This window comes from Oncorhynchus kisutch, unplaced genomic scaffold (genome assembly GCF_002021735.2).
Source record: "Oncorhynchus kisutch isolate 150728-3 unplaced genomic scaffold, Okis_V2 Okis06b-Okis10b_hom, whole genome shotgun sequence".
Classification (NCBI taxonomy): domain Eukaryota; kingdom Metazoa; phylum Chordata; class Actinopteri; order Salmoniformes; family Salmonidae; genus Oncorhynchus; species Oncorhynchus kisutch.
The window spans coordinates 10,276,889-10,304,344 of record NW_022261983.1 but is presented as its reverse complement, the minus strand read 5'-3'; the positions used below and the strand labels follow the sequence as shown (position 1 = coordinate 10,304,344).

Below are 27,456 nucleotides of genomic sequence, written 5' to 3'. Positions count from 1 at the left end.
ATTTCACATGCCTTGTATTTATTTATTTCACCTTTATTTAACCAGGTAGGCCTATCAAAATGAATTTCACATGCCTTGTATTGATTTATTTCACCTTTATTTAACCAGGTAGGCCTATCAAAATGAATTTCACATGCCTTGTATTGATTTATTTCACCTTTATTTAACCAGGTAGGCCTATCAAAATGAATTTCACATGCCTTGTATTGATTTATTTCACCTTTATTTAACCAGGTAGGCCTATCAAAATGAATTTCACATGCCTTGTATTGATTTATTTCACCTTTATTTAACCAGGTAGGCCTATCAAAATGAATTTCACATGCCTTGTATTGATTTATTTCACCTTTATTTAACCAGGTAGCCAGGTTGAGAACAAGTTCTCATTTACAATTGCGACCTGGCCAAGATAAAGCAAAGCAGTTCGACACATACAACGACACAGAGTTACACATGGAGTAAAACAAACATACAGTCAATAATACAGTAGAAACAAGTCTATATACGATGTGAGCAAATGAGGTGAGATAAGGGAGGTAAAGGCAAAAAAAGGCCATGGTGGCAAAGTAAATACAATATAGCAAGTAAAACACTGGAATGGTAGATCTGCAGTGGAAGAATGTGCAAAGTAGAAATAAAAATAATGGGGTGCAAAAGGAGCAAAATAAATAAACTAAATACAGTAGGTAAAGAGGTAGTTGTTTGGGCTAAATTATAGATGGGCTATGTACAGGTGCAGTAATCTGTGAGCTGCTCTGACAGCTGGTGCTTCAAGCTAGTGAGAGAGATAAGTGTTTCCAGTTTCAGAGATGTGTGTATGGGGATATCTCCCTGAAATCAACATGCTTTGAAGCCATTGAAAACCACAAATTGTACAATGGCATTCTTAGAATGTATATATATGTTTTTCAATCATGATTGTTGTGACCATGGACGGGTCTTGGACATGTCCACGCTTGTTGGCAATGACAGCAGAGACTACATATCCCACAACTATGTACAACACAGGGAGGAAAAACGTCATAACGCATTTGACGCTCGAGCTTTCAGATGTCAGATTGATCGAGTTCGTTTTGCATAGCCCGGTGCCCCGGATGAACAGAGTTGACTCATTTTAGACCATTCCATTGGTCCTGAATAAAAATCTCCACACATCAGGAGCACCGGGCTATGAAAAACTAATACGACCACTTCTTCGCTGTCTAAAAAGTGTAGTTTGGTAATGTAACGTTATCGAGTTAAATTCGCCGGAATCATATGTGCTTTCGGTTTATAACTTTTTTTTAAAAACTAGAAGCCCTGCGACACGGAAACAAACTAACGCAACATGCATGAAGATTGAAACAGACTTGCATCGTAGTTGCAGGACAAGCCGCAGCTTCTGAGCGGGGTAGATGCAGGGAGGGAGGGAGTAAAAAAGTCTTTGTGCTTCCCCTCCCCCTCATCAAAGCAAAGGGGGAAATGTCTCTTTCTAAAGGAGGTAAGAATTTTAACAATAATGTTAATCGTGCAACAAGACTGAATTTCCGACAAAGATGCATTGCTGGAAATCAGGGTTATGTATTGCGTCATTGCATTAGACGTTTTTTAAAATATCAGTTCGTTTCCGGCTTAACGTTAGGGTCTGTCCTTGTACAAAGTTGCTAGCTAACTCCAGCTAGCTACAGTACAAGTTGTAATGTGGTGCCTAATTGCCTTTCTCTGTAAAAATGTATGCGGATTCCCTGTGGTTGGTTGGTTGTTTCCTGTCAATTCCTGGAAATGTAACAATTGTTTGTGAACACGCGATAACGTTAAGTTAGGCTACTTGGGGCTGTAAGTTGCAACTGTTGCTTGTTCGTTAGCTCGGTAGGAAGGTAGCTAACGTTACATATAGCATTGTCTATTCGACCAAACGAAAAGTGCGTAGCTAGCCACACCGGTATCGATGTAACGTTAGCTATATCTCGTGCGTTATTTCATTGGGAGCACGCATGCCATGCCTCGCGACTTGTCGTTTTGATGGGAAAACATGAGTCATGTATTTTTCCGACAGCGTTACTTGGTCTAATATTACAGTGTGCGTCGTCTCTCACGCATTCTTGCAATAGTTGTTCACTTATTTGTCTCGCATATTTTCTACAAATGCCTGATCTATCATACAGTTGGTCTCCCTCTGACACTAAGTGATGTGTAGTTAGCTAGCAACAAGCAATGCTGAATAAAAACACCTGGTGGAAAATAAATCAAGGCCCTCCTACGTCACACATTATGTTGTGGATGATGTGATATTATGCTACACCATCGTTTCCAAAACTCTGTCCTGGGGATCCCACGGGGTACACATTTTGGTTTTTGCCTGAACACTAACCGTTACACAGCTGATTCAAAATATCAACTGATTATCAAGCATTCATTATTTGAATCAGCTGTGTAGTGCTAGGGCAAACAACAAAACGTGCACCCCTTGAAGTCCCCAGCACCAATTTGGGAAGTGCTGATCTACACAATCCTAACTGGCATTACCACCAGGATTGTGAGAGGCCTGCTCACTGACTATTATGCTATCGCAGGCAGCCCCTCTATAGCCTAACTACCTGAATGCATGTGTTGACTTGTACTTCCAGCGACTTCTGCAACCTGTGGTTGTACAGCTGCTACACTGTTGTGCTATGCTGACGTTATTGGTGCTCACCTTTCTTTCGGGAGCAGCAGCAGCCTGTTTGCTTATAGTAAAAGTGTAGGATGAGCCCTGGGTTTTCCGTTGTCTGGACTTTTCTTGACCGCTGTAGCCCGTTTCACTTTGTTTAAGGTATTGGGTGGAGTTGGCTTAAGTGCTTTGCAATGTTTGTTTGTTCACTTCAAGTTGCTGTTGCTTAAGGAGGTTTTACAACAAATAATGCACTCTTCTACAATGGTGTTTACCCTGCCCATACAAGAAATGTCAGCTGCAATGTGACACATTTTCAAGCACCCCGTTTTTGTTTTACATTGACCTTTTAGTAATTTAGCAGACTGATTTACAGACAGTGCTAGGCTTTAGCACAGTGGGTTAACACGGTCTGACCGGTGTGCCTTCTGACTGGCAGCCAGTCCCATCCTGGGATGGTTTATCTCCATTGAAAGTGCGTTGTAGTTTAGAGGTAAACTAATTTGTATTTTATTCGTATCCCCATTAGCTGTTGCTAAAGCAGCAGCTACTCTTCCTGGGGTCCACAAAAAACCATGACATAATCCCAGAACGTCAATAGACAAGAACAGCTCAACGACTGAACTACACATCTTAAATAACAATACAACCCTAAAAAGGTCCTACTGACAGTTACACACATTACTGAGTTACCCACACATCAGTGCATGTACCTATGCCCCAGAGTTATTTGGGTCAGACAGGGGAGAGGCATTGTGTTGTTTTATTCATGTTTTTTCTCTTTAAGATAGCTTTGCTGTTTGCTTGAGTCATTTGAGATGGAAATGAGTTTCACGCAGCAATATCTGGTCCGATTTCAACAACCACTAAGAACGGTGAAGCACAAGGCTAAACGTCTCTGCTGTTTGGGTCCCGTACCTACCACGTTGTAGGAGTGTGGACGTGAACCCGTGCACATGCACAGAAACTCTGACAGTGAGAGAGCACTGCTGCTTGTCCAGGGTGAAAAATAACCTGTTACTTGGTAGCTTCGTCGTTGCCGGTTTAAGCGGGTTGATGGTGGCTCGTGACCCAGCTATTCACGCCGTCATCCAATGGGCTGCCCAAGAATTCTGAGTATTCATCTTTACACAGAAGACATGGCATACCTTGTGCAGGAGTCTTCAAACCAGTGCACCTGTTTGTGACTAAAGCCGGGTGGGGTTATTTTCCTCTAGAAGGTAGTGAATCACCTGTAACATGAGACACACACCACAGCTACGGCTGTAGCTAGATTAGTCAGCATCAATTATTTCAGTTTACCGCCTATAGGCTCTTGTTGTGCATGGTTCAGGCCGTTGAGGGGACGTTTCCTTGGAAACCTGCTCTATTGCTCGAGTTGTGTCGTGTCTGATGGTGGCGTCCAAACTCAAGAATCGATGGCTGACGCGCACATTCATTCCATCTTGTGAATTGAATGAAAAATCAAGTTGATTTTGGTTACATATGGCCTTGACTACACACACCACTGGTTATTTTACAACGCTTTACAAAACGATCTGTGTAGCAGGTAGAATGTCACATTGACACGATGCTGATAGCAAAGCAACTCGCATAGTGGAGTGTAAGCCCACTGTCTATAACCAAAGGGTTATCGTGCAGTAAGCTTATTTGGCTGGGTTTAGGGTTCAGGTGGATGTACCAGGGGTTCAGAAAGCTGGAGGAGAGCTATGCCCAATGACATCATGCTTCCCAAAGGATCACGTGACAGCTATTCAGAAAGGATGTCTTGTTTGGTTGGGAGTCATCCTCTCTTGCCTGGATACACCTGCCCCCCCCCCCCCCCCCCCCCAAACCCTGAGGAAGTTAACACAGTAAGCATCGTCCATATGGGCTACCATTTGTAACATGAGAACTTCCAACTTGGTTTCGTCGACGTCAGACATTCCCACAAAGAAAGTGTTGGATACTGCATAGTCCCATGCCTGAAATGCTTAGAGTTGTAGGATTTTTAATAGCTCCTTCATTGATATGAGGCCTGATGTGGGCCTAGCTGTCAACTAGTCAAATATGTGACCTCAGACGCTCAAGGTATACTGTATGTCAGGGAGTTCAGCTGAAATAGAGTGCCACGTAAGATCCGTTTCTGCCTTGCAGTTTAGCTATGCATTACGAGCTACGGGCAGTATTTAGCCAAACTAAATAGTTTCTTGCCATGCTTAAAACAATGTTGCGCTGTGGATCAGCTTTAATATTGCAGATTGTGGCTTCTAACAATGTAATTGTCTGCATCATTTCCAATCCCCCATATATATTTTTTTATAAAAAATAATATATTAACAACAATTTCATTGAGTTTACTGAATTACAGTGAGGAAATCAGTCAATTGAATTGCATTTGGATTTCACATGACTGGGAATACAGATACCTTTTAAAAATGGGCCTCACAATGGGACTCAGGATCTCACCACGGTATTGTACATTCAAATTGGCATCGATAAAATGCAATTGTGTGTCGTCTGTAGCTTATGCCTGCCCATACCATAACCCCACCGGCTTCATGGGGCACTCTGTTCACACCCTTGACATCAGCAAACCACTATCACAGTGCCATCCGTTTTGTCACCAACGCCCCATATACTACCCACCACTGTGACCTGTATACTCTCGTTGGCTGGCCCTCACTTCATATACGTCGCCAAACCCATTGGCTCCAGGTAATTTATAAGTTGTTGCTAGGTAAAGCTCCGCCTTATCTCGGCTCACTGGTCACCACCCACCCGCAGCACGCGCTCCAGCAGGTATATTTCACTGGTCACCCCCAAAGCCAATTCCTCCTTAGGCCGCCTTTCTTTCCAGTTCTCTGCTGCCAATGACTGGAACGAACTGCAAAAATCACTGAAGCTGGAGACTCTTTTCTCCCTCACTAACTTTAAGCACCAGCTGTCAGAGCAGCTCTCAGATCACTGTACCTGTACATAGCCAATCTGTAAATAGCCCATACAACTACCTCATCCCCATACTGTTATTTATTTTGCTCCTTTGCACCCCAGTACCGCTGGTTGCACACTCATCTTCTGCACATCTATCACCCCAGTGTTTAATTTGCCATACTGTAACAATTTCGCCACTCTGGCCTATTTATTGCGTCACCCCCCCTTATCCTACCTCATTTTCACACACTGTATATAGACTTTCTCTATTGTATTATTGACTGTATGTTTTTTTTTTCCATGTGTAACTCTGGTGTTGTTTGTGTCACACTGCTTTGCTTTATCTTGGCCAGGTCACAGTTGTAAATGAGAACTTGTTCTCAACTAGCCTACCTGGTTAAATAAAGGTGAAATAAAAATAAATACAAAAACAGCCTGGAGGTGTGTTGGGTCATTGTCCTGTTGAAAAACAAATGATTGTCCCACTAAGTGCAAACCAGATGAGATGGTATATCGCTGCAGAATGTTGTGGTAGCCATGCTGGTTAAGTGTGCCTTGAACTCTAAATAAATCACAGACAGTGCTTTGCTGATGACACTATCATACCTCCTCCATGCTTCACGGTGGGAACCACACATGCGGAGATCATCTCACAAGGACATGACGGTTGGAACCAAAGATCTCAAATTTGGTTTCCACTGGTCTGTCCATTGCTCGTGTTTCTTGGCCCAAGCAAGTCTCTTCTTGTTGGTGTCCTTTAGTAGTGGTGTCTTTGCAGCAATTCGACCATGAAGGCCTGATTCACGCAGTCTCTGAACAGTTGATGTTGAGATGTGTCTGTTACTTGATCTCTGTGAAGCATTTATTTGGGCTACAATCTGAGGTGCAGTTTAACTCTAATGAACTTATCCTCTGCAGCAGAGGTAACTCTGGGTCTTCCTTTCCTGTCCTCATGAGAGCCAGCTTCATCATAGCGCTTGGTTTTTACGACTGCACTTGAAGAAACTTTAGAAGTTCTTCAAATGTTCTGGATTGACTGACCTTCATGTCTTAAAGTAATGATGGACTGTTGTTTCTCTTTGCTTATTTGACCTGTTCTTGTCATAGTATGGACTTAGCCCTAGTTGGTAAAATACCATCTTCTGTGTACCACACCTACCTTGTCGCAGCACATCTGATTGGCTCAAACGCATAAAGAACGAAAGCAATACCACATTCACTTTTATCAAGGCACACCTGTGTGTTGAAATTAATTCCAGGTGACTACCTCATGAAGCTGGTTGACAGAATGCCAAGTGTGCGCAAAGGGAGACTACTTTGAAGAATCTCAAACAAATCTAAATATATTGGATATTTAACACTTTTTGTTCTTGTTACTATTTGATTCCATATGTGTTATTTCATAGTTTTGATGTTTTCATTATTATTCTACAATGTAGAAAATATTGAAAATAAAGTGTGGAATGTATAGGTGTCAACTTTTGACTGGTACTGTGTATGTGTGTATATATAACAGTTGTATTGGTTGCAAAAATTTTGTATAATTTTAATTTGAACATTTTTGAATCCGGCGTCGTTTTGTGAATCCTTACCTCCTCCACTTGCCGCCTCCATTTTTGCAGTGATGCTGCAGTCAGTTGGTTGTAATTTTGAATACAGCAGACATTTCCATATTTTTGTTAACAATTCCACCCGTCCTATTTGTATAATTTACAAATATTAAACAATTTTTAAACATATTTTTCAAAAACTTTATTTTTTTGTTGTTGAGTTTAACAATATTTGTTTAATCCACCAGAAAACACTGAACAAATATTAAACCAAATTTGCAACCAGCTTTCTATGGCTGGTTTAAAAAGATAGTGATATTTTGGAGAAAGTGAATGAAGGTGAAAAAGGCCATTTCTTGCCATGCTACTTCAGTTGGGACAAAGGCTGTTTTTATACTGTTGTTCTAGGTCATTTTAAGAAGGTTTTGAATGCTCTTTTTTTAGCTCAACGGAGGAAATGAACATCTATTTTTACTCTGCTGGGTGCATGTGAGCATAGCACAAGTCGATGAATCTCCCCTCACTGGGAAGTCGATGAATCTCCCCTCACTGGGAAGTCGATGAATCTCCCCTCACTGGGAAGTCGATGAATCTCCCCTCACTGGGAAGTCGATGAATCTCCCCTCACTGGGAAGTCGATGAATCTCCCCTCACTGGGAAGTCGATGAATCTCCCCTCGCTGTGTTTCACTGGGAAGTCGATGAATCTCCCCTTACTGGGAAGCTGGATGTCTGCAGTGGCTCATCTGAGGAGAGCACGAGATGCTACCAGTCCAGTCTATACGAACTTGCTTTCCTCCGGATATGTAGGTTATTTGCTAACATTTAGCCTCCTGTGTATGTACTGCAGAGAATCCACCCACGGTTAGGCTGCACTGTATCACCCGGCCAACACAGCACACCCAACCTAAATGCTTCACTTGAAACATTGCATAACGGTGCACTGCCTTGCGTTTATGAATGGTGTCTCTGATGCTCTCTGCAGCCTTTTCCCCAGTTGTTAGTGGTACAGGGAGCCATTGGAAGCTTTAAACAGCAAGTGGTGTTTAAGTGTCTGGTTACTTCTGAGCCAATGTACACTATATACGAAGGTATGTGGAAACCCTTCAAATGAGTGGATCTGGCTCTTTCAGCCACACCCAATGTGACAGGTGTATAAGATTGAGCACACAGCCATGCAATCTCCATAGACAAAAGTTGGCAGTAAAATGGCCTTACACGGAACCCAAACCGGCTGCGCGTGCTATCGTGCATACATTTATTTTGTCCCCCCACACCAAACGCGATCACAACACACAGGTTAAAATATCAAAACAAACTCTGAACCAATGACATTAATTTGGGGACAGGTCGAAAAGCTAGCCAGTTTGTCCTATTTAGCTAGCTTGCTGTTGCTAGCTAATTTGTCCTGGGATATAAACATTGAGTTACTTTACCAGAAATGCACAAGGTCCTCTACTCCGACAATTAATCCACACATAAAACGGCCATCCGAATCTAGTCCAACGCTCTAACCACTAGGCTACCCTGCCGCCCCACATTTAACCAGGTAGGCTAGTTGAGAACAAGTTCTCATTTACAACTGTGTGACCTGGCCAAGATAAAGCAAAGCAGTATGACACAAACAACAGAGTTACACGTGGAATAAACAAGCATACAGTCAAATAACCCAATATAGTCTATATACAGTGTGTGCAAATGGCATGAGGAGGTAAGGCAATAAATAGGACATAGTAGCAAAGTAATTACAATTTAGCAAATTAACACTGGAGTGATAGATGAGCAGATGATGATGTACAAGTAGAAATACTGATCTGCAAAAGAGCTGAAAAGTAAATAAAAACAATATGGGGATGAGGTAGGTAGATTAGGTGGGCTATTTACAGATGGGCTATGTACAGATGCAGCGATCAGATAGCTGATGTTTAACGTTAGTGAGGGAAATATGTCTGCTGCTTCAGATATTTTTTTTATTCTTTATTTTTTGCAATTAGTTCCAGTCATTGGCAGCAGAGAACTGGAAGGAAAGGCGGCCAAAGTAGGTGTTGGCTTTGGGAATGTCCAGTGAGATGTACTTGCTGGAGTGCGTGCTATGGGTGGGTGTTGTTATCGTAACCAGTGAGCTGAGATACGGCAGAGCTTTACCTAGCATCGACTTATAGATGACCTGGAGCCAGTGGGTCTGGCGACGAATATGTAGCGAGGGCCAGCCGACTAGAGCATACAGGTCGCAGTGGTGGGTGGTATAAGGGGCTTTGGTAACAAAGCCTTCCCAAAATTGTGGCGACTGTTATAGCAGCAAAGGGTGGACCAACTCCATATTAATGCACATGATTTTGGAGCGAGCAGGTGTCCACATACTTTTGGTTATGTGGTACTTCTTTGCCTAATGGCCTGTCTGGGTTAGAGGGAAGATCATCATGTCCAGGTCAATGACAGTTGTTGTTCAGGAAACGTACCAGGATGCATCTCAATAGTCTCAAGTGTTGTCATTTCCTAAAGTTCTTTCCAACACAGATCTACCAACATGGAGCAGAGCCTGTAATTGGCTACCTGCCAAGGTGGCTGGTGTAGAAGACATGCATGGGGTCGCTTTAGAGTTCATACAGGGGCATCTTCAAAACGCAGACCATCAAATCTGCCTTTTTTAAACCATTACACCTGCATTTTATTTTGAAGTCTATATATATATATATATATATATATACATACACACACACACACACACACACACACACACACACACTCACACTCAGTGGGGCAAAAAAGTATTTAGTCAGCCACCAATTGTGCAAGTTCTCCCACTTAAAAAGATGAGAGGCCTGTAATTTTCATCATAGGTACACTTCAACTATGACAGACAAAATGAGAAAAAAAAATCCAGAAAATCACATTGTAGGATTTTTAATGAATTTATTTGCAAATTATGGTGGAAAATAAACTTTTGTTATTGACCAAATACTTATCTCAATACTTTGTTATATACCCTTTGTTGGAAATGACAGAGGTCAAACGTGTTCTGTAAGTCTTCACAAGGTTTTCACACACTGTTGCTGGTATTTTGGCCCATTCCTCCATGCAGATCTCCTCTAAAGAAGTGATATTTTGGGGCTGCCCCACTGTATATATATATTATTTTGCTTCAGTAGTGATCAGGGGCATAAAAATATAGTTTACCTTCACAGAAAATACATTAGTGCAACACATTCGGCAGGAAATAGCTTAATTCATCAGATGATAATAGAAGTGCAACTCTATTTGGCATTCAGCCACACAAGTAAATGAGCTTACAATGAAAAAGCTAGCTATATATATATTTATGTGTTTATTATTATAATTTTAGCAAAAACGATACATGGCCATCAAATTTCTAGTGTTTATCATAGAAAGAATGTCGCTAGCTACATTTCCGGATGTTTTGCTGGAAGCTAATCGTGCATTTTACCAGAGAAAAGTAAAACAGAGAGTCAGTTCAGAGTGCTGTCTGCAGATAGAATGCCTGTTTCATGTATTCTCATCTGTGTGAAGTGCAACTGAAGCACAAAATTAGTCTAGGCACAAAAAAAGCATTTAAACCAGCATTTTACAAAACGCAGCATGATTTTTCTTTTGCGTTTTATTTTTTTGTCTGTGTGAAAACACAGAATTCTGCATTTAACAGGACCTCTGCAAATGTACCTGCCAATAGCTGGCAGAAATCAACCTGCCTCGGGCCCCGGATGAGAGCAGATCCTAAATATCTTTCTTTTTATTTATTTTTATTTAACCTTTATTTAACCAGGTAGACTAGTTGAGAACAAGTTCTCATTTACAATTGCGACCTGGCCAAGATAAAGCAAAGCAGTTCGACAGATAAAACGACACAGAGTTACACATGGAGTAAAAACAAACATACAGTCAATAATGCAGTATAAACAAGTCTATATACAATGTGAGGTGAGAAGGGAGGTAAAGGCAAAAAAGGCCATGATGGCAAAGTAAATACAATATAGCAAGTAAAATACTGGAATGGTAGTTTTGCAATGGAAGAATGTGCAAAGTAGAAATAAAAAAATTATGGGGTGCAAAGGAGCAAAATAAATAAATAAATAAAAATTAAATACAGTTGGGAAAGAGGTAGTTGTTTGGGCTAAATTATAGGTGGGCTATGTACAGGTGCAGTAATCTGTGAGCTGCTCTGACAGTTGGTGCTTAAAGCTAGTGAGGGAGATAAGTGTTTCCAGTTTCAGAGATTTTTGTAGTTCGTTCCAGTCATTGGCAGCAGAGAACTGGAAGGAGAGGCGGCCAAAGAAAGAATTGGTTTTGGGGGTGACTAGAGAGATATACCTGCTGGAGCGTGTGCTACAGGTGGGAGATGCTATGGTGACCAGCGAGCTGAGATAAGGGGGGACTTTACCTAGCAGGGTCTTGTAGATGACATGGAGCCAGTGGGTTTGGCGACGAGTATGAAGCGAGGGCCAGCCAACGAGAGCGTACAGGTCGCAATGGTGGGTAGTATATGGGGCTTTGGTGATAAAACGGATTGCACTGTGATAGACTGCATCCAATTTGTTGAGTAGGGTTTTGGAGGCTATTTTGTAAATGACATCGCCAAAGTCGAGGATTGGTAGGATGGTCAGTTTTACAAGGGTATGTTTGGCAGCATGAGTGAAGGATGCTTTGTTGCGAAATAGGAAGCCAATTCTAGATTTAACTTTGGATTGGAGATGTTTGATATGGGTCTGGAAGGAGAGTTTACAGTCTAACCAGACACCTAAGTATTTGTAGTTGTCCACGTATTCTAAGTCAGAGCCGTCCAGAGTAGTGATGTTGGACAGGCGGGTAGGTGCAGGTAGCGATCGGTTGAAGAGCATGCATTTAGTTTTACTTGTATTTAAGAGCAATTGGAGGCCACGGAAGGAGAGTTGTATGGCATTGAAGCTTGCCTGGAGGGTTGTTAACACAGTGTCCAAAGAAGGGCCGGAAGTATACAGAATGGTGTCGTCTGCGTAGAGGTGGATCAGGGACTCACCAGCAGCAAGAGCGACCTCATTGATGTATACAGAGAAGAGAGTCGGTCCAAGAATTGAACCCTGTGGCACCCCCATAGAGACTGCCAGAGGTCCGGACAGCAGACCCTCCGATTTGACACACTGAACTCTATCAGAGAAGTAGTTGGTGAACCAGGCGAGGCAATCATTTGAGAAACCAAGGCTGTCGAGTCTGCCGATGAGGATATGGTGATTGACAGAGTCGAAAGCCTTGGCCAGATCAATGAATACGGCTGCACAGTAATGTTTCTTATCGATGGCGGTTAAGATATCGTTTAGGACCTTGAGCGTGGCTGAGGTGCACCCATGACCAGCTCTGAAACCGGATTGCATAGCAGAGAAGGTATGGTGAGATTCGAAATGGTCGGTAATCTGTTTGTTGACTTGGCTTTCGAAGACCTTAGAAAGGCACGGTAGGATAGATATAGGTCTGTAGCAGTTTGGGTCAAGAGTGTCCCCCCCTTTGAAGAGGGGGATGACCGCAGCTGCTTTCCAATCTTTGGGAATCTCAGACGACACGAAAGAGAGGTTGAACAGGCTAGTAATAGGGGTGGCAACAATTTCGGCAGATAATTTTAGGAAGAAAGGGTCCAGATTGTCTAGCCCGGCTGATTTGTAGGGGTCCAGATTTTGCAGCTCTTTCAGAACATCAGCTGAATGGATTTGGGAGAAGGAGAAATGGGGAAGGCTTGGGCGAGTTGCTGTTGGGGGTGCAGTGCTGTTGTCCGGGGTAGGAGTAGCCAGGTGGAAAGCATGGCCAGCCGTAGAAAAATGCTTATTGAAATTCTCAATTATGGTGGATTTATCAGTGGTGACAGTGTTTCCTATCTTCAGTGCAGTGGGCAGCTGGGAGGAGGTGTTCTTATTCTCCATGGACTTTACAGTGTCCCAGAACTTTTTTGAGTTAGTGTTGCAGGAAGCAAATTTCTGCTTGAAAAAGCTAGCCTTGGCTTTTCTAACTGCCTGTGTATAATGATTTCTAGCTTCCCTGAACAGCTGCATCACTCCCACTCATCCAATGTTGTGCCGATCAGGAGAGGAGAAAAGGGTCCATGTTTAGACTATAGAGGCACAGTCCTCGTCTGAATCCCACATTCCTTCAGTTGGGGTTGTTGTTTTACACCAGCATGGCCCCATTGCCCTGGCCTGAATGAGAAGCCCCCACTTGTTGCTTGTGAACAGTGTTTATGAATGCACTGTAGTGTGCATTTCACACAGGGAGAGGTCTCTGGTCTCCATTGTGTAGGCAGAAGCAGACTTACTGCAGGAGCTAACATGAGTCACTGTTCAGTGAGTATTCCTCTGATTATGGTTGAGACTTTGGTTGGGACAAACCAAGGCGGTTAAATTGCTGCTTGTATGACAATAGGGTTCGACAAAACAGAGGGTTAATGAGTGAGGTAGTCTGTTTCTGCTTTCTCGCTCTCTGTGTCATCGTTCCGATTTATGGGCGAGTCGTTCACCTGTTTTCTATTGTTGAGCAATCTCTGGGTAGATAACAAATGGAGCTGTAGAGTCACTAACACGTTACAGTACAAGTCGGAAGTCCACACCAAAAACAGAACCAAGCATTCTCACAACACATGGTTCAACTGGGGTTTTCTCTGTCCTGGTTTATTGAAAGTAAAAATGGACAGGTCATGGTATAGATAAGTTTTGTTAAAGAACTAGGCTGATCTTTCCTCTCCTCATAGGAAAGAAGAAGAACCCAGGCCTCAAGCTCTCCAAAGAAGTCTTTGATCAGCCCCCACCTGCAGCCGCAGCGTAAGGCTTCTTCTCTGTCATTGGTTGGCCGGATTCCAGGGTGTCTTTTTCGTGGTCGCACTGCATCTCAGAAGATTGCTACATCAAATTAACGTGGTTTCTGAGATGGTGGGCTAAACACTTCTCCAGATATTGTGAGAGCTCATCATCTGTGCAGCACGACTCCAAAAAAGATGCCCTGGAAATTAGCCACTGCTGTGTGTTTGTCACAAACGTGACGAGGACCTCAGTGCAGATGATGTGTGTGTTTTAATTTCTGAATAATGGTGACGAGGAAAACCACTGATGCCAGAGAGAAGCTAACAAAAGAAACAGGGAGAGTGTGCTGAAGAGGCTGTACAGTAATACAGGATGAGGTTATGGTTTCATATGAAGATGTCATTACCTGAACCTCCTCTTTCACACCCTAAATTATACCAGCCAGGTTTCACAAAGCATCTTGTCAAAGTACAGTCATACAGTGGGATGTTCAATAAGAAAGAGCATTAGTTGTTTGTGTTAAGTTTGATATCGATGTCACATCTTTAAATGAATGCATGGTTTTAATCCCACTACCTATCCTCTCTCCTCAGCCCCCCTCGAGATCTGGATTCCAAAGCCTGTGTTACCATTGGAGAAAAGGTAGGGAAGGGAGGAACGTTGTGCTCAGGCTGTAGTACTTCACTTTCTATCACCTGTTGTGGTTTTAATTGGGTCATGTTCATTAGACACCAAACGGACGAAAACAGACTGAAACAGGGAGGGGCTGCTTGGGGTGTATTCATTACACCGATTCTGTTGGAAAACGTTTCTTAACCGGAATGGGGACCGACCTGAATTTGTCTAATAGAAACTCATGTTTTGTAACTTTGGACTAATGTTTACACCCCTGGACTGGTCCTATAAGAAGCACTTACTTTTGTTTTTCGTTGCTAAGCTTTTTGAAAATGTTTTCTACTGCATGTCCTAATGAACACGACCGTAGCGTTTTCTCTAATGCCTTTACTGGTGGACTTTGATGTGACTGAGACTTTTCTCACGCTGTGCATCTCGTGACGATCACCTCTGTGCAGATGATGTATTTGTTTTAATTTCTGAATAATCCTGATGAAAGAAACCACTGATGCCAGAGAGAAACTAAACAGAAAGACAGGGAGAGTGTTGAAGAGTTGTATTGTAGTCAACGATAAGTATATGGTTTTGGTGTCAAAATGGTGATGTCATTACCTGACTCAGAAATCCAAAACTACACCACTGGGTCCAATAAGAAATATATATTTTTGTTTTCCGATGGGGCCTAATGAACATGACTCTGGGGTTTTCTCTTTTGCATGTATTGGTTGAACGTGATGTGATTGGCTGATAGACCTCTGTCTCTCTCCACTGTGTTTCTCCCTCTGGCCAGAACTTTGTTATGAAGGCAGATGACTTGGAGCAGATTGGGGAGCTGGGTAGAGGAGCGTATGGCGTGGTGGACAAGATGAGACATGTGCCCAGTGGGCTAATCATGGCTGTCAAGGTGGGTGGAGTGTTGCAGGGTGCATGTTTAATGAGCCAATGTTATGGAACGTTGCAGATAGAAATGCCATGAATAGAGACAACACGATTCCTTATGTCAGAGGCGTGTTTGTTCTACATAGCATATGTGTATCTGAATGTTTCAAAATCTTGCCTTCTACTGAAACAGACATTTTAGATTTCTGTACATTTAATTCGGAAAGTATTCAGTCCCCTTGATGTGAATAAGGTATTTCATTTATTTATTATTTATGAATTACTGAATCCATTTTAGAATAAGGCTGTAACGTAACAAAATGTGTCAAAAGTCTACGGATCTGAGATCTTTCCGACGGCACTTTATCAGAGATATTTATTAGATGTTTTCAAAAGTCAAAACAGACATTTTCTATTTACATATCTGAGATGTTGATTAGATAAGTGTGCGTGTCACTTTTTAAAGACGAGCCACACAGCTCTATCTCAACATCAACACCTGACCAACACAGACCTGTGCTGTTTTGACAACTCCTATGGTCATTTTGGGCTCCTGAGTGGCACAGTGGTCTAAGGCACTGCATTTCAGTGCTAGAGGCGTCACTACAGACCCTGGTTCGATTCCAGGCTTTATCACAACCGGCCGGGATTGGGACTCCCATAGGGCGGCGCACAATTGGCCCAGCTTTGTCCAGGTTAGGGTTTGGCTGGGGTAGGCCATCATTGTAAATAAGAATTTGTTCTTAACTGACTTGCCTAGGTAAATAAAGGTTAAATATGTTTTTATTGTCAAGCCAAACGGGACAATGAATGACCTCTGTGCAGATGATGTATTTTGTTTTAATTTCTGAATAATCCTGATGAAAGAAACCACTGATGCCAGAGAGAAAAAACAGGTAGTTTAACAGTAATAGATGAGGTTATGGTGTCGTATGCAGATGTCATACCAAATTTAAAGTTTATTTTCACCGGGAAGTCATAATCTTTAACAAGAATGCCCCTGAACTATATGTAATTTATACACAAAAATAAAATAGATACATTATGGAAGAGATAGTTAGTGTTCCTGTGAGTCTTCCATTCAAATTGCCGTGGTCTGAGCCAAAGGGCTTTGTTCCTTCTAGTGATTGTATTTCTGTGACTGTCTCCCCCCCCCCCCCCCCCCCCCCAGAGGATCCGGGCCACAGTGAACACCCTGGAGCAGAAGAGACTGCTGATGGACCTGGACATCTCCATGAGGACCGTGGACTGCTTCTTCACGGTCACCTTCTACGGCGCTCTCTTCAGAGAGGTCAGCTCTCAGCACCACATCTGTAGCACAGCCTGGGTTTCCCTGGACACTGTCACTCAGCACCACATCTGTAGCACAGCCTGGGTTTGCCTGGACACTGTCACTCAGCACCACATCTGTAGCACAGCCTGGGTTTGCCTGGACACTGTCACTCAGTACCACATCTGTAGCACAGCCTGGGTTTGCCTGGACACTGTCACTCAGCACCACATCTGTAGCACAAACTGGGTTTACACAGGCAGCCCAATTATTGTATTTTGCCCATTTATTGGCAAAAGTTCTGATTGTTCAAAATACCAATTATTGGCCACATTTCTGAATTGGCTTACTTGTGTAAACAGCCACACCGTCAAATTAAGATGGAGTTATCTGGACTTCATTTTATTATAATTTTTTTGAATTTTACCCCTTTTTCTCCCCAATTTCGTGGTATCCAATTGTTGTAGTAGCTACTATCTTGTCTCATCGCTACAACTCCCGTACAGGCTCGGGAGAGACGAAGGTTGAAAGTCATGGTTGGAAAAGACTTAACAGGTTGTTACTTTCCCCAGCAAGAAAACCAAAAGTTGTCACTCAAACCGAAAGGGGAACTAAGAGTCACTGAGAACAACCAAAAGGAAATGGGTGGGTTTTAGGAGGGGTTCTGAAGGTGTCGAGATTGGAACCAGCACAGGTGTAACACGTGCAGACTAACGAGATGACACCACTAAAGTACTATACGTGCTAAAAGTCCAACCTCAAAACATAAATGGAAAAAACTGACCTGTGAAAACGACATTATGGTGGAAGCCTGTGGCTAGGCTGGCTTTCACTTGGCCACTTCTTTCTTCCCTCAAATACATTTTCAATTCAGTTGGGTTTTCAAACTACGATTAAAAGTAGTCTCCTCTGGCCTCCCGGGTGGCGCAGTGGTTAAGGGCGCTGTACTGCAGCGCCAGCTGTGCCATCAAGAGTCCCTGGGTTCGCGCCCAGGCTCTGTCGGGAGGTCCGTGGGGCGACGCACAATTGGCCTAGCGTCGCCCGGGTTAGGGAGGGCTTGGCCGGTAGGGGTGTCCTTGTCTCATCGCGCACCAGCGACTCCTGTGGCGGGTTGGGCGCAGTGTGCGCTAACCAAGGTGGCCAGGTGCACGGTGTTTCCTCCGGCGCATTGGTGCGGCTGTGCACGCTGTGTTAAGAAGCAGTGCGGCTTGGTTGTGTATTGGAGGATGCTTGACTTTCAACCTTCGTCTCTCCCGAGCCCGTATGGGAGTTGTAGCGATGAGACAAGATAGTAGCTACTACAACAATTGGATACCACGAAAAAGGGGGGTAAAATTCAAAAAAATAAAAAAGTAGTCTCCTCTGTATTAGTCATGGAAGGACTTATTTGTTTTTCTTTGTGTGTTTTTGTGTGTGTCACACTGTGACCTCTGTGCAGATGATATATTTTGTTTTAATTTCTGAATAATCCCGATGAAAGAAACCACTGATGCCAGAGAGAGAAAACAAACAGGCTGAGTATTTTAAAGAGGTAGTTGTACAGTAATAGGTGTTGTCTCTGCGTTGCCAGGGTGATGTGTGGATCTGCATGGAGCTGATGGACACGTCTCTGGATAAGTTCTACAAGCAGGTGATCGATAAAGGCATGACCATCCCCGAAGACATCCTGGGGAAGATCACTGTAGCGGTGAGTGGACACCTGGGTCGTGTTCATCAGGACACGCAATGGAGATCATTGTAAAAATGATTTGCAATGGAAAACAAATGAGTTTCTTATTGGTCCAGGTAGTCCCTCCCTGTTTTAGTTTTTTTATTATGTTTGGTGCCTAATGAGCACAACCCTGCAGGGTTACTGAATAATGCTTATAGCTACAGTATAATGTCACACTGACCTCTGTGCAGATGATGTATTTTGTTTTAATTTCTGAATAATCCTGATGAAAGAAACCACTGATGCCAGAGAGAGAGAACAGAACAGAAAAACATGCATAATGCTGAAGTACACTTTCCTATTGATATGATTTATATTGTCATCTTTAAGAAGTGTCCACAGCAGCTTGTTGTGATGCTGTATAAGGAACAGACACACAGTTCCCTCAGGTTATCTGGAGTGATGTCATTACAATGCAGTGTGTGTAACTGCTTCTCTCTCTCCAGATCGTCAAGGCTTTGGAGCATCTGCATAACAAACTGTCAGTGATACACCGAGGTAAATGAAGGATACGGTTTTGTTAGCCTGCCGAGCTAAAGCCAAGGCAAACACAGCTCCCCAAGCTAACACAAGTCTTCATGTCTTGGGCACGGTTACTCATCACTCGATCACCTCCTTTACTCATGTTGAAATGGTTCATTTGATTTGTATTATTATTCTGCCTTATTATTTGCTCTCCGCCACGCCTGGAGGGACTAAACTATTCCTGATGATTAAAAACCACTTTTTCTAACTTTGTGCAGATGTGAAACCGTCCAACGTGCTGATCAACATACAGGGCCAGGTGAAGATGTGTGACTTCGGCATCAGCGGTCACCTGGTGGACTCTGTGGCCAAGACATTGGACGCCGGCTGCAAGCCCTACATGGCGGTGAGTAGGAATGGGTGCGCTCTGACACCTTCTCGGCCATGTTCAGTAGGCAACAGGGTTTCTGTTAGCCGGTAATAGACGGCTTTTAATTTTTTTTAAATGAAAATACCAAAAAAATGTAGCTGCCGAGGGACAAAATAAAATCTCCTATTGCAGAATAATGCGTTTTAGCCTATTCATTGATGGAAATACCAGTCGACGGAGAAGCATTTGACCGGTCATGCTTACAGTGCATTCAGTACAGTATTCAGACCTGATTTAAAAATGGATTCAATTCATTTATTTTTATAATGACAAATCGAAAACAAGTTTTTGCAGAAATATTTGCAAATAGAAATACCTTAATTGCATAAGCTTCCAGGCCCTTTGCTATGAGACTCGATATTGAGCTCAGGTGCATCCTGTTTCCATTGATCATCCTTGAGAGGTTTCTACAACTTGATTGGAGTCCACTTGTGGTAAATTGTGTTTCCCATTTATATATGCAACGGTATGTGTAGGCTTCAGTGCGTCACACACCACTTTGTAATGAGCTGGAGGCAGTAACATTTTGAAAACATACTTACATGTAATTGTTTGAAACCTGAATGTTTTACTTCATGTTAGGAGACGTGTCTTTCCTTCAAAGTAAAATCCCACCAGAGAAACGTGGCGGCAATTATTTTAGACTTCCATATGCCACTGAAACCAGTAGCATATTCAACTTTCTTTCATTGTCCAGTAGCCAAATTCAAATCAAATGTATTTATATAGCCCTTCGTACATCAGCTGATATCTCAGTGCTGTACAGAAACCCAGCCTAAAACCCCAAACAGCAAGCAATGCAGGTGTAGAAGCCAAAGGCACAATCCTAGTCATGTTAGCAACCCGTGCTAGTTGTTGCATCATTAGTTCTCCCCTCTTTCTAAATTGTGTGTGATTTTTGACAACCGTGTTTTCATGCTAATTGCATTATGGAATAAACATCTGCGTATAACCTACTGCCTTGTGCTCATTGTTGTGCTAATAATGTGAAGAAATAATGGTTTATTGACATTTTAAATTAACGTTCTGCTCTGTTGCATCAGCCTCGTTATTTTCTTTTAATGTTGCCTAGGCCTACTGGTTGTATGAATTTGGAATCCTTCGCCCCACAACTGTCCCAGAAGCCTACCAATAGAATAGGTCAACTTTTCTGCTATGGGGGGTACTAGTTTGACATAGGTGAATGATGTTGCTGATGTTGGCTGAGGAGAAGGACACGTGACAGTCATTCTAACATCTTCAAATTGCTTATCAGAATTTGGTTATAAGGACGCACACCGTTGCATCCTGGAGTGGCATGTTCTGTTAAAATGAATAACCATCATCTAAAAGTGATTTTAGTGGGTGGACTCCCTAATCAGATTACACACCCATAAAATGCTGCCGGTCAAATGTACCGCGCCACATTTTCCTAAAGGAAACCCTGTTTTAGAGAAGTTTGACACGTAAGAAATCAAATGAAACTTCCATATCGGACGAGTTAACGTGGTACCTCCTACGTTTCCATTTTGTGCCGACTGAACACGACCCTGGTTGCAGCCAAGCTTCTTCAGGCATTGGTTGGCCAGATTCCAGGTTCTTTTTTGTGGTCAAGCTGTGCCTCTCAGGAGATTGCTACATCATATTGATGTGGTTCCTGAGATACTAAACGTGACGATCACCTCTGTGCAGATATGATGCATTTTGTTTTAATTTCTGAATAATCCTGATGAAAGAAACCATTGATGCCAGAAGGAAACTAAACAGAAAGACAAGGAGAGTGTTGAAGAGGCAGTTGAACAGCGATAGTGAGGAGGACTGGGGAGAAGAGGAGAGGTGCCTCTGACACCGTCTGGGCCACGTTCAGTAGGCATCGCATGGAAAACGTCTAACACAACACATACTTAACACGACCCTGGTCTAGTTGTGGTTGGGAGCGCACTGCCTGAATGAAATAGGACTGGTGCTTGTTGTGTTGATGTCGTTGTTATATGTTACAGTGGTTTTCTTATCCTATGTGATGGTGTTGGTGTAATGGTGTTGATAGTGTTTTCATTCCCTCGGTTTCAGCCGGAACGGATAAACCCCGACCTCAACCAGAAAGGATACAGCGTCAAGTCAGACATCTGGAGTCTAGGAATCACAATGGTGAGTCACAGACATGATCGGCAATTCTTTCAACAGCAGGGTCATGTTCATTAGGCACCAAACAAGAAAACGGGACTGAAACGGAGAGGGGCTACCTGCATTTATGTTATTGTTTTCTGTTGCACCATTAGTTTGTAACGGTGTGTCCTAATGAATACAACCCTGGTCTGAGTGATGCTTTACCGTCTTTGCGATGGTAAATACCAGTCTCCATAGTTGAAAGATGAGCTCCTGACTGCCTCCCTCTGTGGGATAACAAACCTCTGTCTGGTCCTCTGCCCCAGATTGAGCTGGCCATTCTGAAGTTCCCCTATGACTCGTGGGGTACACCCTTCCAGCAACTGAAGCAGGTAGTGGATGAGCCCTCTCCACAGCTGCCCTCGGACCGCTTCTCCCCTGAGTTTGTGGACTTCAGCTCCCAGTGGTGAGCCCATCTCTCTCTCCCTGTCTGCATTCCAAATGGAACCATCTTCTGTTTAGTAAGGAAGGAAATCAGAACTCATTATTTTAACCAGGGGTCACCTTTTTTCTCCCCAAATACTGTAAAACTATTTGGTGGAATGTTTCCACGCCGAAAATATACAGAAACATTAGTTTGAAAAAGACTAGTGTATTTTCATAAGAATTATTAAGCCTAAACATACTAAACCAAACTGATGTTGTGGCTGTAATTCATCAGTGTGAGCAGTGTTCAACGTTGTTAATCCATTTAGAAAATTCCAAAGAACAGGCAGAATAAACTAAATGGAACATCTGTAGGCCTATATTGAAAAGACAGATTTTGGTTTGTAACCCTGAACAAATTTCAACGTTCCAAACCGAGCCCCGTTCCAAACCGAGCCCCGTTCCAAACCGAGCCCCGTTCCAAACCGAGCCCCGTTCCAAACCGAGCCCCGTTCCAAACCGAGCCCCGTTTGAGAATAACAGTTCCTGATGCACATCACTTCACACTGGCAACCCTTTTTTTCATTTGGAAAAAGAATCTGTTGTGTTTTCTTGTTATATCAGATCATGTTTTTTGCTCTAAAATAGGTGTCTTGACTGTGAGTGCTCAGGAAATGAACAAAACCAGGCTATGCCATTGCAAAGCCATAGAGTTCTACATGCAAGCGCCCCTGCTGAGGTTATTGCCTTTTAGAAGATTCTGTTTCACCATATAATAAAACCAGTTGATATTATGGTTTCAAGAAATGAATCTTAAATGGCAATTGTTTTATTGACTGAATAGATATACGCACACATATTTGTCTGTGTGTTCTAAAAGTAACAAAAAATAGATATATTCTCCATTCTGAGTTCTCTGAAAAAAATCCTGCGAGTAACTCGAACAGTAAAAAAAAAAAAAAGGTAAACCGCCCATCCCTACTATTTAGTGCACTACCTTTGACCAGGACCTATAGGAGTAGGGTTTAGAGTCCTGGTCAAAAGTAGGGCACTGTATAGGGAATAGGGTGTTATTTGGGATGCTGCCTGTCTGGCCTTACTGATGAGGCAGTTGAACCAAACACCACCAGGTGGCACTGCCCTGCTGTCCCCTCCCTGTGGGTACAGGCCTGGGTACTGTCCTGCTGTCCCCTCCCTGTGGGTCCAGGCCTGGGCACTGTCCTGCTGTCCCCTCCCTGTGGGTCCAGGCCTGGGCACTGTCCTGCTGTCCCCTCCCTGTGGGTCCAGGCCTGGGTCCCCTTCAGCCTGTGCATCTCGGACTGCTACAACATATGTGGTTGGTGAGACTGATTGTGGGACTTCCTGGTTAAATGAAAGCATTTAAACCTTCTCCAGACATGATCAGATCTGTTTATCTGCCCAGTGTGAATGCAACCTGGGGGAAAAAGACAACCTGGAAATGAATCCACCTACATTTTTTGTGGACGACCCAGTTGTCCAGGCCTAGTCCCGCCTTGGCCCATTCTATAAATGTCATGCTGTAGCTTATCTGGTGGAAATGTGTTTTGGTGTACTTAGAGTTGCACAATTACGGCAACTTTCCCAGGTTGGAGGATTCTGGATTTCCTGCTGATTCCTTTCTGATTCTGGGAATCTCCTAACTGAGATATCTGGGAAAACTTTCCCAAAAATCCCAGATATCAGAATGTTGTCCTCAAACAGGCTTCGATGTGTTGGGGGCTCTTACTAAAGGTATATTTTAAGAAGTGTCCAGTATTGAGGTATGTTTTGTTTTCTCTCTGCAGCTTAAGAAAGAAACCCAACGAGAGACCCGCCTACACAGAACTAATGGTTGGTTTTAGATCCTCATCAGCATTGGTTTAAATCAGTGACTGGTGAATACGTGTCATGTTGTTGGATTGTAGGTGTTGTTTTTCTCTCTTCATTCACAGTATCTTTGTAAAAGCTCACTTCCTGTCTCTGTTTCCTCTTTGTTATGTGTCCACAAGAGGACAGGCTTACCCAAGTGTTTAGTCCAACCATGATGATGATGTATTCTTGTATTTAAATCTTGTGTGTAAATGTGTACTTCCTGTTGGCCTCCTGTTTTATTTTAGGAGTTGTTGACTCATGGTGTTTTCTCATATATATATTTTTTTACAGCAACACCCCTTTTTCACCCTGCATGACTCCAAAGAGACGGACGTAGCCAGCTTTGTCAAGATCATCCTGGCAGACTGACAGGCCCCTCCACCCATCAGGGTAGGAGGTAGGCGGGACTTCTCCACCCACCCACCAATCCAAGGCCTTTCAGAAAGCTCACTGGAATTGATCTGCCACACAACTCCAACTTTCTTTCCCCAAAGACTGACGACAGCTCACAGAGGCCACGTGGGAAAGCGCTTGTAATATGAACTCAAGATGTTGATGGTGTCCACCCAAACTGGAGATGGTCAACTCACCCACGGGTCCAACAAACCTTTCCCTCCCTCTACTCCTACAAACTGAACTGATTCAAACTCCTCACTGTACCAGTTTTCTGATTGGACAGTGTCTGTCAGCAGGAAGAAAATCTCTTTACACATAGTGTATGTCCATCACTCTGAATTACACAGAAAGCCAAAAAGAATTCGGTGAAATGTGTACGTCTCTGTATAATGAATTGAAAAGATATATATTTTTCATTTATGCGTTTTTGTTTTTCCTGATACAGTTTGTAATACTGTATATTTTCATCAAATATGAATTTAAGGGTGTGTCTTTACTCTTTCTGAATGGTATCATGAGGGGAAGAGGTGACCTACATTCTCGTCTCGCCTTCTGGTGATTGGTCAGTAATGGGACGGCAGCTGCTGTCGTCGGGCAGGGTTTTGGGAGGCTCTGGAGGGGTCAGACTCAGTAAGTTTCTTTTGTAGAGGGAAGTTCAAAGGTGAAAGCATGACTGGGGGGCCCTGTACAAAAGGAATTGGAATGGCATTGGCATGGGAATGCAATGCTGACCCTATATACAACCCCCTCACCCATCTGTATATTCCCCTCTGCCCCGCCCCTTCCTAACCATCTGTATACGCCCCTCTGCCCCGCCCCTTCCTAACCACCTGTATATGCCCCTCTGCCCCGCCCCTCCCTAACCATCTGCTCTGTCACCAAGCGTGCTGTAAAGAGTATGTGAACAGTGTATTCTCATATAGTACATGGACTTGTAATTGTGGGGGATGATAATGTAACTATCCAGACTGCTGTATTTATCTTCCAGTCCCTCCGAGCTGTTTAAAAGTTGTATTTCCATTATTCATTGTGACTTTTATCACTTGGTTTCCTGGATGTGGTTGGGGGCTGCTGTTTGACCCATTGTAACTTTTACATTTTACATTTTTCTCGATTTCCTTTTCCCGAGTGGCGGACAGGAGCGTGTCAGTATGGTGTTTCGTCCCTGAAGCACAGAGAGGTCTACGAAGCCTCATGCCTTACACGGACAGTATGTCAGGGAACATCATTTATGTGTGTTGAAGATGTAAATACTATTTTGGACAACTTTTTTCTCTTTTTAAATGTAACGTTGGCCACGTGGCGGCAGAGAGGACGTGTAGTCGTGTGCTACGCGGCTGATTGATGTGTTCTCGTTGGTTTTAATGCAGTCGGTGTGTGAGAGAGGCAATCGCAGCCTGCTGACTCCTCCTGTAATTGTCTGTTTAATCGATCTGCTGCAGCCACCTCTCAGGTTTCAATGCCCTGCTTTAAGTCAGTGGAGGCGGCCATGTTTATTTCCCCACCATGTTGTACCTCTCTTCAGCGCTGGGTTGTGTTCATTAGGCACCAAACGGAAGAACACAAACCGTGAGGAACTACCTGGACTTGGTCCCAATAAGAAATGTTAATGTTCGGTTCCACGTTGCAAAATGTTAAACGCTTCCCATTGCATGCCCCAATGAACGCAACCCATTATGGTGGAAGACTACTTATGTGTGAGATCATGCTAGGCTGTGAATGGATACCTGCCATCTAGGCTTGAATCCCAAATCGACCCCCCCCCCCCCCCCCCCAATCCCTAGACAATCATCTAGGTCTGAGACCGATTTGGAGGTATGAGCACTATAACAAGGTGAAGTAATCACCATATTGGTTACCGTTTCCACTCTATACTTTCTAGAAGTGCCCTGGGGAGTAGGGAGGCTCTGGGTTGATCTGGAACTCAACCCTCTGGACTCTGCTATGCAGTGGCCCTCAGGTCTTCCATCAGGACTATGAGAATCCTGCCATGTGACCGCCAGTGGTGGTGATGGCACTTGCCCTTAGTGTTTTTAGGGTGCGCCCAAAAGGATGCCCTATTTCCTGTCTCTTCTTTCTAGGGAACCGGGTGCCATTTCAGACGCAGCCCTGGTCTGTAACTGGTAAGCCTACCCGGTCTTCTCTCAGCCTCTCTGACGTACATTGTAGTGGGCTTCTTATCAACGTTGGTGGATGAGGAGTATTTATAATATGTGAGTAAAGAAGGGAAAGCAAATAAAGAGCTGCTGTGATTTGACCTTCTTCTTCTTCTTGTCGGCCATCTTAGAAGTGGACCACTGTCGTCCTCGGAATAGTTCCCTTCCACTTTTTAGTTCCGTGAAGCAGACTAGAGCAGTGAACAACACACATTCGAACCTAGCTTGATGGGCCCATTCACAATGTGTTCATGGCTATCCGACTGACTGTTAGTTCTTTATGGGTCACTTTGTAGTTTGTGAAGCTTAAGGATCTAGAAGTGGAGTGGGACTATTCCACATAGTACAGAGGCTCCTCACAACACACTGATTCCTTATGTGTTGAGAAGATGGAGTAATACAGTGTGGATAGAACTACAGGCTCGCTGGAACTGTACAGGGTGGATGGAACTGTACAGGGTGATGACTGGGTGGATGAAACTGTACAGGGTGATGACTGGGTGGATGGAACTGTACAGGGTGATGACTGGGTGGGTGGATGGAACTGTACAGGCTGATGACTGGGTGGGTGGATGGAACTGTACAGGCTGATGACTGGGTGGGTGGATGGAACTGTACAGGCTGATGACTGAGTGGATGGATCTGTACAGGCTGATGACTGGGTGGATGGAACTGTACAGGCTGATGACTGGGTGGATGGAACTGTACAGGCTGATGACTGGGTGGATGGAACTGTACAGGCTGATGACTGGGTGGATGGAACTGTACAGGCTGATGACTGGGTGGATGGAACTGTACAGGCTGATGACTGGGTGGATGGAACTGTACAGGCTGATGACTGGGTGGATGGAACTGTACAGGCTGATGACTGGGTGGATGGAACTGTACAGGCTGACTAGGTGGATGGAACTGTACAGGGTGATGACTGGGTGGATGGAACTGTACAGGGTGATGACTGGGTGGATGGAACTGTACAGGGTGATGACTGGGTGGATGGAACTGTACAGGGTGATGACTGGGTGGATGGATCTGTACAGGGTGATGACTGGGTGGATGGAACTGTACAGGCTGATGATTGGGTGGATGGAACTGTACAGGCTGATGATTGGGTGGATGGAACTGTACAGGCTGATGACTGGGTGGATGGAACTGTACAGGCTGATGACTGGGTGGATGGAACTGATGGTCTACCTCTTTCATTCACTCTACATGCCACCAAGTCATTGGGTGGTTCTGACAAACTTGAACTGTGGGAAGACAAAATAAAGGCTTTATTCTTAAATAAAA

The 27,456-nt window shown here is 43.6% G+C and overlaps 1 protein-coding gene across 3 annotated transcripts; it reads left to right on the top strand.

Annotated features, from left to right (window-relative positions):
* The first annotated feature begins 1,007 nt into the window (after positions 1–1,007).
* LOC109876913 (dual specificity mitogen-activated protein kinase kinase 6) lies at positions 1,008–27,456 on the top strand. 3 transcript variants are annotated; one of them, XR_004206791.1, is made up of 13 exons: positions 1,008–1,480; positions 13,816–13,885; positions 14,458–14,506; positions 15,270–15,383; positions 16,530–16,649; positions 18,199–18,315; positions 18,786–18,837; positions 19,083–19,210; positions 21,284–21,361; positions 21,646–21,785; positions 23,551–23,596; positions 23,909–26,609; positions 27,069–27,456. XR_004206791.1 is itself a non-coding variant. In XM_031813777.1 (12 exons), the coding sequence occupies exons 1-12, from the start codon at positions 1,462–1,464 to the stop codon at positions 23,984–23,986; spliced, it is 1,011 nt and encodes a 336-aa protein (XP_031669637.1). In that variant the 5' UTR covers positions 1,008–1,461; the 3' UTR covers positions 23,987–27,456. The 3 variants fall into 3 exon arrangements, 1 of the variants encoding a protein (XP_031669637.1); XR_004206790.1 differs by having other exon boundaries at positions 23,909–26,733; XM_031813777.1 differs by having other exon boundaries at positions 23,909–27,456.